The sequence below is a fragment of the Maudiozyma barnettii genome, assembly GCF_903064755.1.
Source record: "Maudiozyma barnettii strain CLIB 1767 genome assembly, contig: KABA2_04, whole genome shotgun sequence".
Lineage (NCBI taxonomy): Eukaryota > Fungi > Ascomycota > Saccharomycetes > Saccharomycetales > Saccharomycetaceae > Maudiozyma > Maudiozyma barnettii.
In genome coordinates, this window is record NW_024545241.1 from 198,262 (window position 1) to 212,809 (window position 14,548).

Here is a 14,548-nt window from a genome sequence, read left to right on the forward strand (position 1 = left end):
TTACACTCAGTTTTGCCTTATATATACACTTAATGGGAAGGCTACTGAGTATTGTATACTTTAGTTTTAGTACAGTTTAATTCAGTTATATATACATATTCAATTTATCAATTTTTATTATTAATCATTGAATTAGTTAATCTTTTGAGATGATAAATAACCAAGTAATATTGGAATATACATCGTATGACATTTATTGATAATTATAAAATACGTATTTTCATTTCATCTTCAAGTAATGCAGCACCATTATTGGATATTTTATGTTCTGGTTCATCTTTTGGTTTCTCAACTTTATGAGATCCATTGTCTTGATCATCTAAAGCCCCGGTATTTGAGTTTGTATTTGGGTTTGGTTCATATTTAACTGACTTTGTACTATTACTGGGTTTTAACATGACAAAGAAAAATAATGCTATCACACATAATGTAAGTAGAAGAATAATTTTACATTTTTGGGTACGTTTTTGATAACGAGTTGCCCCTTCTAATTCTCTATTTGCTTGTTTTAATTCCACTACAGTATTTTCTAAATTGTAATCAATTCTATCTACAATTGTCCCTTGATCAATAATCAAATTCTGCATCTCTCGGAAAATTGTACCTACTTCATATATACCTTTTGTTAATTCAGTTATCTCCTGATCCCTTTGTTCCAAGAATTTTTGGTTCGAATTTTTGGCTTTTTGTTGCTGATTTTGTAGAGTCTTCATTGAGTATTCGTCGATTTCATTGCTTAATCCATTTTTACCCTTTTCTTCTTCCTCTTGAAGTAATAATTGCGATGAATCGGAAGCATTTTTAGGAATTATAGGTTTCAAATCATCCTTATTTAAAAATTTCAAATAATTATTCTGAAGAACTCTAAATTTATTACTCTCCCATTGAATCTTTTGAGCATAATCCTTTGTCATATTATCGAGAATCATTAATTCTCCTTTATTCAATTGTCTTCCCTCTAAAAATTGTTCTTCATGTATTACTTCTAATTTCTTCATCACATTATAACTTCTTTGGAATAATTGTAAAATATCAAGGCTAATTTTCTCAATTTCTTGTTCATCTGGAGTTTTATCTTCAAATCCTGGTAATGAATTCTTTCTATAAAGTTTCATAAGATGCTCCAAGAATGTCTCTATTTCGTGAAGGTATTCGTCTATATCTCTCGCTATATCTACAAATAAGGGCGGTAATGTGTTAAGTCCTTGTGTCCTTAATGTACCGTCCTTTCCTTGGGAAACATTATTGTCTTCATTCATCATTGGGTAACTTTCCATTTCTATCTCATCCTCTAGAAAAGTATCATTATTCTTCGGATATGGTTCAGTTGACATCAACGAATCCCCAAAACTGGGAAACGTACGACGATATGATATAAATAAGTTCGTCCTATCTCTGAACATCTTCGAATATATGAGAATTCCTCTAGCAATTACTTGGAATCTGATGCAATCTAAAGAAATATATAACTTATAATTGCTCCCTATTCTTCATTCGTAGTTTCTTCAAGTAGTACCCAGTTATTCATCTGTGACTTTTAGCCTGATAATTTTAATTTTAAAGGACAAACGAAATTAAGTGGTACTTCCCGCAACGTGACAGCCTGCAGTTTTTTTTCTTCTCTATGTGCAGTATACACACCCAGTCACGAAAAACCAACCCAAAAAAACAGAATTTGGGTATTAAAATCACCTCCAACAATTCTTATTAGCAACTACCTTGTATGAATTAATAATCCTTTTACAATGCACAAAATAAAATATTAGAGAAATCGTTATAACGCTAACAATTTTCTGCCGGAAGTAACCTCAACATCATCACCAAAAACAATGTCTACCGATATGAAAGAGGTCATCGATTTAGAATCAAAAGAAAAGGAACAACAAATATCAAATGACTCTAGGACTTCTCTAAATAAAGCTGACAGGGTAATGGTTCCTGAGGAAGAAGGAAGTAAAGTTCATAAAGGAGAAAAAGAACATCCAGAATTTAATGGTTCTACTAAACAAGGTCGATCCCAGAAACCAAAAGGTCAAATGACATTTGCTGATTTCAAAAAAATTGCTATTATTAAAGCTAAATCTGGCACAATTGATCCAAATGGAACTAAAATTAGAATTAAAATATCTGATAATATACCAAAAGTAATCACATCGAGAGCACCCACTAATTCAGTTACGCCATCAAAATCGCCTACTAAATCACCTACACCACCTAAATCTCAAGGAACAAAATCAAAATCAAAATCGACCACTAATACTTTGGACCCAGCAGGTATACCTAAAAAACGTGGGACTTATTCTGATTTAGAATCTAATCGGTACAAAATATTGAAAACCGAACACCATAAGAAAGTTCCAAGTTTAAAGACATTGCAGAGTTTATACTGGGCCCCAAACCTCCCATTAATGAATGATGATTTTAGATTTATTGATAATAAAATGAACGAAATGTGGACCCTACAGTTCTGTAATAAACCAGAACGAAACGCAAAGGATATTTTAAAAATTATGGCATTTATCAACAAATTTAGTCAATACTTTGATGAGAATTTGAAAAATATAACATATCCAGATTTCTCTATTGGTCTATCATTAGGAACTACTGATGAAACTACTGGACAGCATAATCAGGCAGAACTAGAACACATCCAAAGTCTAATGAATTTTATATTTTTCAATTTGTTAAAGCTATTATTTAGTATAAATGGTAAGAAAAATCCTTACAATGTTCCAACTCTACAGAAATTTATGAATATTAAACAGCCCTTTGGGAAAATGGTTGGGAAACTTCATACCAATATTAAAGAATGGGGCTCGCCAAAAGAATGGAGGTATGATTTATCCAAGGAAGAAGATGTTACAGATGACAATGACAATGATTTAGTAGATCCATCCTTGAACGAGATATTATTTGAAACAAAGGATATGTTACCTTTACATCCGCCATATCAGGATGAATATCATCCCCTATTCATGAAAAGTAGATCTATTGTGGATGCTGAAGGTATTTATGCAGTTGATACATTCAGAGATAGAGTTGTAGCGTTAAATTATTTGGTAGACCTTAATATATCATATTCTGCACTTATACACGAAGAAGTAAACAATATGTCACACTGTCGCAAAGACCAGCACTTTACACATTTGGTACCCAACTTCTTAAAAGAAGGTTTTTCGCAAACAATTGAAGATTTCACAGATTTATGTGAATCTATTGTAATTTATATTAATGCCAAACGTGCAAGTAAGTACGATAGATACAAAGCTAACCTACCCATATTAGATAAGGTTAGAGCTGCACTTGTCAGCATATTAAAGACAAATAGCGAAGAAAGAAAGGCAAAAATTTTATCAATGTATGATAAATGGGTAATTCTATTGAGTAACACAGTGCCTGAGAATCCATTGTCTGATCCCTACCTAGACGACTCCGCCAAATTACGTTTACAGGAATTTTTTGTAGTGAGGGTGAATGAAATAGGTGATTTTTATATCCCTAGAATGAATACATATGATAATCCTCATAAATATACCAATTTCTATGTTGATTTATTATCTCTATTGGATTTGTTTAAAATGTATGCAAACAATGAAATTGATGATCGTGTTATTAACGAAGAATTTGAAAAGTCTGGCAAGCCTTCATTCTCATTATTATATCGTAATAGTGCCAAGATGACAAATGATTGGTTTCTTAATAATGGTGTGAAAGATGAGAACTATTGGTACGAGATTTGCCATGATTCTCAATCCCTTCAGATTTTTAAAACTAAGATCGAAGGCATGTTATCTGGTACAGAATCAAATGAAATTTCTACTTTACTGAAAGATAATAAATACCAAGACACAAAGAGAACATTATCTATTTTATATGATTATTTGAATAAAATTTATCCAATTATTGAAAAGTTTGAAAATTTGAAGCCAGCCTACAAAGATCAATATTCGATCGACAATCCTGGAAATGGTGTTTCTACTAGACGATCGACAAGAGGACATCAGAATAGAGTGAATTATGCACTCCAATCTGATGATGAATTTGAAAACGAAATTCACGGTGAGTCAGATGCCGATTTTGTAAATGGCTCTGAATCGGTGTATGATGAAGATGGACAACAAATTATATCATCTACTAACCAAGTTGACGTAGGAGCAGATATATCAGATGGTCCAATTCAAAAAATGTCGCGTGAACAGAGACTACAGTCCAGAAGAGACAGAAATTAAATTTAATATATAATGTGTATAAATTTATTGAAACACATAAAAAGTTAAAGTGATAGATTTAATTTTAACTAATTTATTTTAAAATGGTTAAGAACAGAGTTTTATTGTATATATATACTTTCTTCATTTTTCTCCTCTAAGTCACCCATAACTCAAATTTTTGTTAAAAATCTTACAAAACAATAAAAAATAGAAAATTACAATATAATATATTAAAAATAAAATATGATGTTAAAAAGTTCTAAAACTAATATTTTATTAATTCACCAATGATCATGATTCTTCACTTATTGTACTTTCAGTCTTTGAAGAATGTTCTGATTGAGTTGTCGATTTAGAACCTTGACTCGAATGTGTAATGCCATTGATCAATCTCTTTCGATCACTGGCTACAGCCTTCACAATTGATGCGAACGACTCTTCTGCCAATGCACTCTTCAATTTGCATTGTTCTGCAGTCAACTTGTTAATTTCCCTCTTCGAATCCACCTTCAACCCATGTAGTGAGTCTGTTACATTTGTCAATGGATCATCCTTCAATTCCCTCTCTTGTAAATCCTCATCCAAATCATTTTCAGCAATATATAAATTTCTCAATCTTCTTAATTTGTTTTCTAGTTTAACATTATCAAGAACCTTACGCAATTTTCCACGTAAATCGAATCCCTTTTTGACATTTGGCAAAATATTGGTATTTCCTCTGCTGACATTCATATCCATTATCCATGGGTCACCTAATAATTGTGTGGCAGTAGGTCTTTTTAAGGGATCCAGTGTTAAAGCACGTAATATAAATTTTTTAGCATCATCAGTAATATTATCCCAATAAGGAGAATGGAATTTTACAGGAGATGGACCTGCAGTACATTCTTCTAAGAAACCATCCACACTCTCTGCAATGAAAGGGGAATAGCCACAAAGTAAGGTATATGTAATAACCCCTAAAGACCAAATATCACATGGTTTCCCATGTCCATTACTAGTCAGTACTTCAGGAGCAACATACCCAAGCGAACCTGCCGCTTTATTAATAGAATCATTTTTACCTCTCAATTTCTTAGCTATACCAAAATCTGCAATAACAATTGGTGAACTTTCTGATTTATCAACGTACAAAATATTTTCTGGTTTTAAATCTCTATGAACCACATTTTGTGCATGCATATATTCTATAGCAGCTAGCATTTGAATAACAATCTTAACTGCATCCAATTCTGTGAATTTCCCACGTTTTAAGATTCTATCGAACAATTCCCCACCAGTAGCCAATTGGGTTACTATATAAAATTTATCTCTGGATTCAAACCAGTCCTTGAACTCAACAATATTAGGATGATGTAGATGTTGTAATAATGATAATTCATCATATAGCATTTGTAATTGAACATCATTCCCCTTTAATGCTTTCTTTAGAAGAATTTTCACTGCAACTTTTTCACCTGTAGAGATGTTTCTAGCTTCTCGTACTAATCCAAAAGTCCCAGCACCCAATGTCTTCCCAAAATCATAATTACCTCTATTGATAAATGAATCAGGTTGTCCGGAAATTTTATTAAATAATTTTGTCACTAGTCTACCGTCAGGTAGCTTAGGATCAATAACATCTGCTTTGGTGGCCATTATTTTAGTATTTTAGGTATACTTAGTTGATGGATTCTTGAGATGTCAAGTAGTGGAAAGCTAAACTCTTGATATACTTCAACAATCCAAAAAGTGCCACATATATATACTTGCAGTTGTTGTTTAAGATTATCTTCTCCTTGAGTTAGGTTAGGCATCTCTGTTTGTTAGGCTCAAAGAGAAGAATAGTCTTTTGTTAGCTGAGTCGCCTCGGCAACGCCTCCCTCTTCTTCCCTAAATACGCAAACCCTAAAAGCGGTCTTCGCCAACGAAAATTACCTCAAAAATCGTCGATGAGAGACATTCACCATCGTCCCCCACACGATGCTGTTACTTAATTTGTGTGTAAAACGATAGTTTTTTTGAACTGAACTGGCAGCATTTCATGCCCCCCCCACGCCACTGTGTAGTCAGTTGAGATTGCCATTAATGGCTATAAGAAAAATTATCTCCGAGCGGCGTTCGGATACAACTACAGCCGATGACACTTAAGGACGCCTCTTATGGCACAGCAATGTCATTTTAATAGTTCTTGCAGTATTCGTTACATTGTATATGTATATGTGTATGTATTTGTTGTAGTTGCTAATTTGATTTACAGATAATAAGAGAGGGAGGAAACAAAAAAAGAGAAGCCTATTATGCGAGAGCTTGATTGAATGAAAACCTAGTTTCTTTTTTCAATAGATTAGGCACCTACAAACTTTGGATGAGGTCCGTCTTCATCATCGTCATCGTCGTCATCATCGTCATTGTCATCATCTCTACCATTTACACTCAAATTGAAATAGTCGTCAGCAGTGTTGGCTTCTTGTAAAGTACCCAAGTCACCTGGAGTCATAAACACAGCACTGACACTGTTTGCTCTAGAGTCTCTTGGAGAACCTGGAACACTCAATGGTCTAGCAATCTTCACCTTCTTTCCGCCTGAAAGAGCGTCCATATTGTCGTCGTTCAATTCTTCACCGACTAATTCCTTGAACAAGTCAGGATAACCTCTTCTTAGAGCCAACTGTCTAGCCTTAACGTACTCTAGACCCATTCTTCTCCAATCCAATAGATCAGATAGACGTTCAGTTCTATTTCTTTGGTTGATTCTTTGTCTTCTTGTCTTCTTTGTGAATTCTTCCATGTAATCGACCAATTGTTCTACAGATTCATCAGGATTCTTAAATCTACGATCCACAATATAAATACCGTAATCCTTAGCTTGGTTGGCCTCGATCAAATCTTCCATATAGGCACCAAACCCAGACAAATTAGTGGTAATAGATGGAACACCCATCACGGTACATTCGGCAGGAGTGTAACCCCATGGTTCATAATAAGATGGGAAGACACCTAAATGAGTACCACGAACAAATTCATCATAATCCAAACCCATGATTGGATTATTTGCGTTTAAAAACTCCGGATGGAAGATGACCTTGACACGATCACTTGAAGCATTGAACAATTGAACGTGTCTAATCTTATTTAGGATTGGATCATTGGCGTCATCTACCATATTATGTGTAACGATTGGTGGCAGTTCATTTGCAGGACGTCTTAAACCTAACACTCTTTTCTTTAATAGGACTTGATCTGAAGGTTTCAATAACTCATTCAGATCTGTTGGTAATTCTGTAGTGGTACCATTATGAGGGAATCTCATAGCATGATCAAATATTCTATTACCGATATTTTTAGTAACTTCATTAACGGAATTTTCAAGAGCTTTTACAACGGCTTGTCCCTTTAATGCCTCCACAGTATAGGAATTAGTCTTTGCTGGCATAATAATAAAAGCCACCACGGTTTTCTTTGAACCTGACATTTTTAATCTATAATTCAAACGAGCCAATGATTCAATAAACATATCGGCACCTTTATTTTTATATTCATAACGACCTGCAATAAAGAAATACAAAGTATTATCCAGATCGAAATCGAAACAACCATGGAAATGACCTCTAACGAAATCATTAATTTTTTCTTTTTTCAAAGCATGTAAGTTTTGAAATTCATGAACAGCTTGAAATTTAACAACGTTTAACCCATTTGGTAAGATTCCATCTGGTTTTCTTTTCAAAAGATGTTCAGCCTCAATAGCTGTGATATGAGAAACTGTAGTGAAGACGTCCGCAGTATGAGCCGCGGCACGTTCAATACAATATCTATGATAAATACCACGTTTCCCAGCTTCTTGATCAACATCAAAGTTAGCTAAATTATTATAAAAATCGACATCCCCAGCTGCACATAAATAACGACCTAAAAGTGTAGCATGAGTTGTAAAGATGGTTACAACGTCAATTCTTCTCTTTCTACATATAGGCAGAGCGACACCAGCTAACCATTCATGGAAATGAGCAATAATAGCATGCTGTGTATCCAAATGGGCTAATTCACCAAGGAACCAAGCAACGGTATAACCTAATAGGATAGCGTCATTAGTTTCTGAGTCATTTTCAGGGGAAGGAATTCCAACAAGAGACCATAAATCTGATTTCCATTCATTTAAAAAATGTCTAACCGAATCGAAGTCAAATAAAATTACACGTGGAGAACCTTCAATTAACCATCTACCGTAAACGAAATATACACCACGTTCTTTCATACTGTGTAAAGCGTGCTGAATTGGTAATAATTCATTTGGAAATTGGGAATCATCTTCCCAATCGACTTCTTCAATTTCACTTTGATAAGTAGCTTTATTCAAAGGACCTAAAAGATGATATCTATCTTTATATTGAGCAACTGTAACAGGAGCTTTAGATTTTAAAACGGAATAAATACCACCAACTCTGTTACAAACTTCTGTAGCTGTTTCAAACAGCAAATGATTCTGTAAATCACGTGTCATTATTGTATCTATCTTATCTTATTTCTTTTTTTATTAACTAGTTTATAAATATTTCACAATAAAGTAGTATTAGTATTGCTTATTTACTATTGGCTTCTAATTTATGGTTGATAATCTATCGATTGAATACCCAAAACAAATAAAATGTCTGATACCAGTGTAGAAGAAACAACTCAATTGATACAATGAAAAAAAGACTAAAAAGTAGAATATTAAAAAAGAAGTTCTTTTTAATATTTATATAATCCAAACGTCAAGGGGGTAGAGGTAGAATATGATATTAATGAAGTACCCAAACCAATTCCGGGGGAGGAAAGGAAGGAGACATGGACTAAAAAGGAAGTTAAAGAAACAAAAAGAAGAAACAGAATTAAGATCATCAGTCCCTCTCAGTTCAGTTCAGTTCAGTTCAGTTCAGTTCATATAATCGATAAACCACCAGTCAAACTATCAACGGCACTTGCATTAGCATTAACAACATTTGTTCAGTTAGCAGCCAATCCAGTCCACCTTCTCTCCTTGTGGTTGCTGTCCCCCTCCTTCGGAGTGCATTCAATGCTAATTTTAAATTCCGCTGTTGCAGTCCAAACAAAACAGAAATTCGGAATGGCTCTGCCCGCTCCTCCCACTGGAATTACGCTATTCTGGGTTTCCCCCTTGTTTTATTGTTTGGTCCTGCGTGTTTTCAGTTCAATTTACTGGAAATTTACTCGCTGGTATTTTTTGAGCTTGCTTTGGCAGTGGAACAGAGTGGGGCACACGCACACGCACACGCACCGTGCGCGGGCGGGGGAGGGAGAAAAGCATCGCTGCCTGTTTTTTGTCTTTGTTTGCCCAGCGGAATTCCTGTCGATTTGATGATTCTTATCAGTGTGGGGCTGTGATTTAGGGTTAGTGATTTAGGGTTTGCATGCTAGGGTTTGCATGTTAGGGTACACTTGATGATTACCTCTTCCATAGATTATTATTAAATAGCCATATATTTAGTTTTGAGAGATTGTCTGTGAACTTACTATTTACAGTAGTTATACTATTTATATCTTTGTTTTAGTCTAGATGTTCGTCATTGTGCATTACGCATAGAGAGAAACGTGTTCCATAACAATGCTACGCTGTTGACACATAACAATCTATAGTGAACAGGTACCAATGAAAAATTTATAAATTGCACTACGGGCCAAACTACCCAATTTGCACATAATGTAGGCCACCATTGTAATCTAAGTTTTTCGCGGACTGCTTGTAATGTTCCACCACTCATTACAGACATAGACCCATAATATAATATAAGACCAAAAGGTGCAAATATAAGTTGATCTATACCTACTCGTAATACCAATGTAGCAATCTTTGACCGTTTCAGTATATAATAATTCGACGGTATGTTTATACCATTTAATACCTTATACCATCTATCACCAATTACTGAAAATATCACGGTACCATATGTTGTAGCACGAAGTGTACGAGTCAAATCAAATTGTTCGATCGAGCTCTGTTCACTTTTTTCTGGAAATAATTCCTGGGCAATTATATCTCCAACACCAAATAACGCACCTGTAGTTAATGCATTAGTACGATATGGATATTTGATCAACCATTTATTATATTTTTGAAATATTTTAAATTGATTCATTCTTATAATAGTACGTCCAGTTTCGTTCTTCGTCTTATCTCAATTGTTATCATATGTAGTCGTAATTTAATAAAACCTTTTCTTCTTCTTCTTCTTCTTCTTCAATATACTTATATATATATATATGAAGTTCTGTGTGATGCACCCCTAATTTATCTGTATTCATGCATATCGTAGACTCCGATATTTATTTTTCGTTTCCATTGTTTAAACACCGAATCGCATGACGCAGCTTACAGATCCCTAGAATGACACATTCTCCTGAAATACATGATGTTTTTTTTAAATAGCTAAAGATAACGTAGTTATATAGGCCATGCATACAAATACATATTTTATTGATCAGTCCCCTGTATTTCTAACGTTTTATTCCTGTTCCATGGATATCCTAAATCATCCCAAGAAAATGACAACACTAAAGGTAAGAAAATAAATGCATGTAAAGATGCAACCAATATTAAAATCATCCACATTCCAAAGTAGAAAACACGGAAGATTCGAGACTGTGCAAATGCAAGAACACACACCCCTAAGAATTTCGTCATTGCAATCCCACTAAACACAGATCCACCAACTGTACCCATCACTTTTTCCATAGTGGTCCATGAGTCAACAGTGTTGGATTGTTGGATACTATATGCACGTACAATATGAATACAAAATTCAACTGCCAGACCGACACATATCACTAGATTCACAAGTGTCACGGCATTTAAATCAATTCCTACAATGACCATTCCTAATAGGATACTAGACATGATCATTACTACTATGGAAGTTAGAGTAACACCCAATGCAATCGATTCTAATAGAATTGAAGACATGACTAGGATTAATAACAACGCACCACACAACAATTTTATGGTCATCTCTACTATGGTAGCATATTGAACAAAGAAAATATAAAATGGAGAATATGCAAATACATCCAAATCTAATTCTCCTTCTCTTAATTCTTGTGTAATTCTTACGGCATCATTGTAAGCGTCGATAAAATCACTCTGTGATCTAAGAGGTTTATGTGCAGATCTGAATACAGATGACTTCACAGTGATATCGTCATAAACAACCGATCTAGAGTATGGAGCTTCACCAGCAAGAGCACACTCATCACTAGGTGTAGATAACCATATCTTCATATATTCAATAAATGAATCTCCCTCCGGGAATCCTGTCATATCGTATTTATATTCCTGACCTGCAAGACATGTTTCACAACGACGAGGTGACCATGTTGGAGGACACATTTCTTCAAGTGAATTCTTTTTCACTCGACAGCAACTCTCTAATTTTGGAGACATGAACATCATATAATCATCAAACCAATTTGCTACAGGTTCTACAATAGTCGATCTCTTACGCTCTTGTTCCAAAAAGTTAGCCAACGATAACTCTTTACATTTAGTAAACCTACCACAAACTTTGACTTGTTCAGAACGTTTCGTTAGATCAAGACCTCTAACCACAAAATACACAGGAGGACCTGCTTGGAAATATGTATAGATATCATTAAAATAATCAATCAAATAAGAATCTTGCGGTACTGCCAATTTTTGGTCAAGTCCTAATCGTAGTGACGGTAAAAAAATAGTGGACAATATGAAAACAATCATAAATCCAATTAATAAAGATCTACGATATGTGTCAATAAACTCTAAGTAATGAGTTAGGAAATATGATTTCGTCGGTTCTGGGGTAATAGGTTCAATCTCATCCGTATTGTTAGCTCTCGAAGGTATAGGTTGTAACGCTCTGAATTTGTTTTCATATATCGACAATACAGCAATATAAACAATCAAAAAGATAATCAGATTTAAATCAGCCAAGGCAGAATAAAGAGCAAAATTTCTGACTGCAGGCATAGGTACAAAGGCTGCCAAAAGGAAACAACCTGATTGACAAACAAATGACATAAAAATTGAGGGCGAAATGTTACTCACAGCCTCTAAAATTCTCTCTTCAGTCTCTTCTAGGGGTTTCAAAAAAGTAATTCTATCATATTCTTCAGTAATTAAAAATATATTATCGACACCAATAGCTAGTATTAAAAATGGAATTACCTCTGCAATGATCAATGTTGATTTAACTCCAAAAACTGATAATATACCAGCGGCACAAATAATAGAAGACACAACAATACAAATACCTGTAATACCTAACATTATTCTATGATGATTCCCAATTGGTGCGCTCTTTCTCCTTAGACCAAAACATGTGTAACTGAACATAACCAGGTAAGATATAATAACAATGATGACATCATTGTTCCCATTTAACTCTTTCTCCAAAGAAATCTCAGTGCTAAAGCTAATTCTTAACCCTTCAGGTGCATTGGTTCGTAAATAAACTAAATACTTCTCTAATGCATATTCCCATTGTGTGGCTTTAGAAGTATGATCATCAACGAGTAATGTAACAACAAAAGCACTTGAGTTGAATACATTTTCAGGGTTGCTGAATAATAGGTTGGTTCGTAAGGGTTGCTGGAATGTCGGCAGACAATTTACCGGAGAATCTGTACACATCTTCAGTGCCCTCTTCCAAGATGCCTCTTCCGGAAGTCTCCCTTGAAAGTATTGGGTAAAGGATTCAATGACACATGGGGAATCACTAGTTGCTCTAAAACATAGATCTTGATAAGTAGTAGTATTATCAGTAGATAAAAATGTTTCTGTAATGTTCTTTTCAATCTGGAACCACCATTTCAACGTATCATACGAAAGTACTGGACCTGTTTCATTTACAACAAATATTTGTTCTGTTCTATAAAATGGTCCAAAATTTTCATCAAAATATACTTTCTCCTGATATTGAGGTGAACTTTCACTTACCCATAATTTTATTGGATTTGTCTCCAATTTTCCAAACATTATTAGCAGTACACCACACATTATGACAACCGAAACTGCAGTCCATATTATAGTTAGTGGATGTATGATTGCTATTTTAGCAATGTTTTGTGCACAAGAAGCAATTTTATCATTTATACTATGTTTTTGAATTATTTCAGACTGTGGATTTTGATTACCGTCAATTTCCTGGGAAGTCGTTCCAGGTTCGTCTCCATTATCAACAATATCAATATTTGATTGTGCTGAATTTAGACCATATTTAGCACCAGTATAAGCACCACTTAATAATAATGATAAAACAAATAATGTTAAGAAGAAAGTTCCTATTCCGATATTATAGCAAGAAACTCCTCCTATTTCGCAAACACTAGATTTCAAAGGCTCCAAAATTGGGCACGTTTCCTCACAATCTGGACAGGCACATTTATATTCGGGATCGTTACATGCGTACACTGTATCATTAAAAGTAATAAAGTCATCAGCATTTTTGTATTTATAATTAATTTGAAATGGAGAACCTCCTAGCATTGGTTTTGCATCGCCAAGAAATTTCAAAAATTGGGAATAATTCTTAGCGCCACCACCCAATAAATCCATTGCATAACCATTCGTAGCGGAAAATTTAACATTCTTACAAGAGTCATAAAATGAAGAAGCCCACGAATCATCTATAAAAACACTCAGTTCATTCACCACTACCTTATTGGTTTGGGATATTGCTGTATCTGTGACATTAACAAATGAGCCCTGCTCAGGTGAACATGTAAACTTACAGAATAAGTTGTTGAAATTTTGAACACATGCAGGACATGACTGTATCAAAGGTGAAGCCTTCTCCAAATTATCACGAAGACTCACTACCTGGTCCTTGGTGCAACAAACATTATCTATGTTCTTCCATTCATCACCACATAGATCGACCAATATCTGCCGTATATCATCAGATATGGCCGGTGCACTAAATTCTAAATCTGTAACTGGACATGGTAATTCACCACCAAACATACTCTTCTTACCACAATTACCGTACATCGCACATTGCTGGGCCTGCACATATAGTACCGAAAGTTGCAGTAGCAACATTATAGATATGAACATTTTTCCGACGTATAATGCTCAATATGTTGTGTTTGTAATTAAATATTTATAGTACTTAAATTTAGCAATAGTAGAGTGAACCTGGTAATAGAGTATAGAAATTTAGGTTGCTAAAACTCCAAATCCTTATGCAACTGCTACCTATATATCACGTCAAGTTTAATTTTCTAATGACTCGTTAAACGAGCCAGATAGTAAATTTTATTACGCACTGCGCATTCATTGTGTATTATATATTTGTTCTGCCAAGAACCACGGGTACACACAA

At 34.4% G+C, this 14,548-nt stretch overlaps 6 protein-coding genes across 6 annotated transcripts; 1 reads left to right on the forward strand and 5 right to left on the reverse strand.

Annotated features, from left to right (window-relative positions):
* Positions 1-203: 203 nt before the first annotated feature.
* TLG2 (Tlg2p) lies at positions 204-1,403 on the reverse strand (the record flags this gene model as incomplete). The annotated part of the gene is made up of 1 exon (XM_041550160.1): positions 204-1,403. The coding sequence occupies one exon, from the start codon at positions 1,401-1,403 to the stop codon at positions 204-206; it is 1,200 nt and encodes a 399-aa protein (XP_041406094.1).
* A 426-nt stretch (positions 1,404-1,829) lies between these two features.
* On the forward strand, positions 1,830-4,229 carry ESC8 (Esc8p; the record flags this gene model as incomplete). Its single annotated transcript, XM_041550161.1, has 1 exon — positions 1,830-4,229. The coding sequence occupies one exon, from the start codon at positions 1,830-1,832 to the stop codon at positions 4,227-4,229; it is 2,400 nt and encodes a 799-aa protein (XP_041406095.1).
* Positions 4,230-4,502: 273 nt separating this feature from the next.
* On the reverse strand, positions 4,503-5,849 carry KABA2_04S02046 (serine/threonine-protein kinase; the record flags this gene model as incomplete). Its single annotated transcript, XM_041550162.1, has 1 exon — positions 4,503-5,849. One exon carries the CDS (start codon positions 5,847-5,849, stop codon positions 4,503-4,505), a length of 1,347 nt encoding a protein of 448 aa, XP_041406096.1.
* Positions 5,850-6,537: 688 nt separating this feature from the next.
* On the reverse strand, positions 6,538-8,694 carry KABA2_04S02068 (uncharacterized protein; the record flags this gene model as incomplete). The annotated part of the gene is made up of 1 exon (XM_041550163.1): positions 6,538-8,694. One exon carries the CDS (start codon positions 8,692-8,694, stop codon positions 6,538-6,540), a length of 2,157 nt encoding a protein of 718 aa, XP_041406097.1.
* A 1,063-nt stretch (positions 8,695-9,757) lies between these two features.
* SYM1 (ethanol metabolism protein) lies at positions 9,758-10,330 on the reverse strand (the record flags this gene model as incomplete). Its single annotated transcript, XM_041550164.1, has 1 exon — positions 9,758-10,330. The coding sequence occupies one exon, from the start codon at positions 10,328-10,330 to the stop codon at positions 9,758-9,760; it is 573 nt and encodes a 190-aa protein (XP_041406098.1).
* Positions 10,331-10,665: 335 nt separating this feature from the next.
* NCR1 (sphingolipid transporter) lies at positions 10,666-14,280 on the reverse strand (the record flags this gene model as incomplete). Its single annotated transcript, XM_041550165.1, has 1 exon — positions 10,666-14,280. The coding sequence occupies one exon, from the start codon at positions 14,278-14,280 to the stop codon at positions 10,666-10,668; it is 3,615 nt and encodes a 1,204-aa protein (XP_041406099.1).
* Positions 14,281-14,548: the final 268 nt, after the last annotated feature.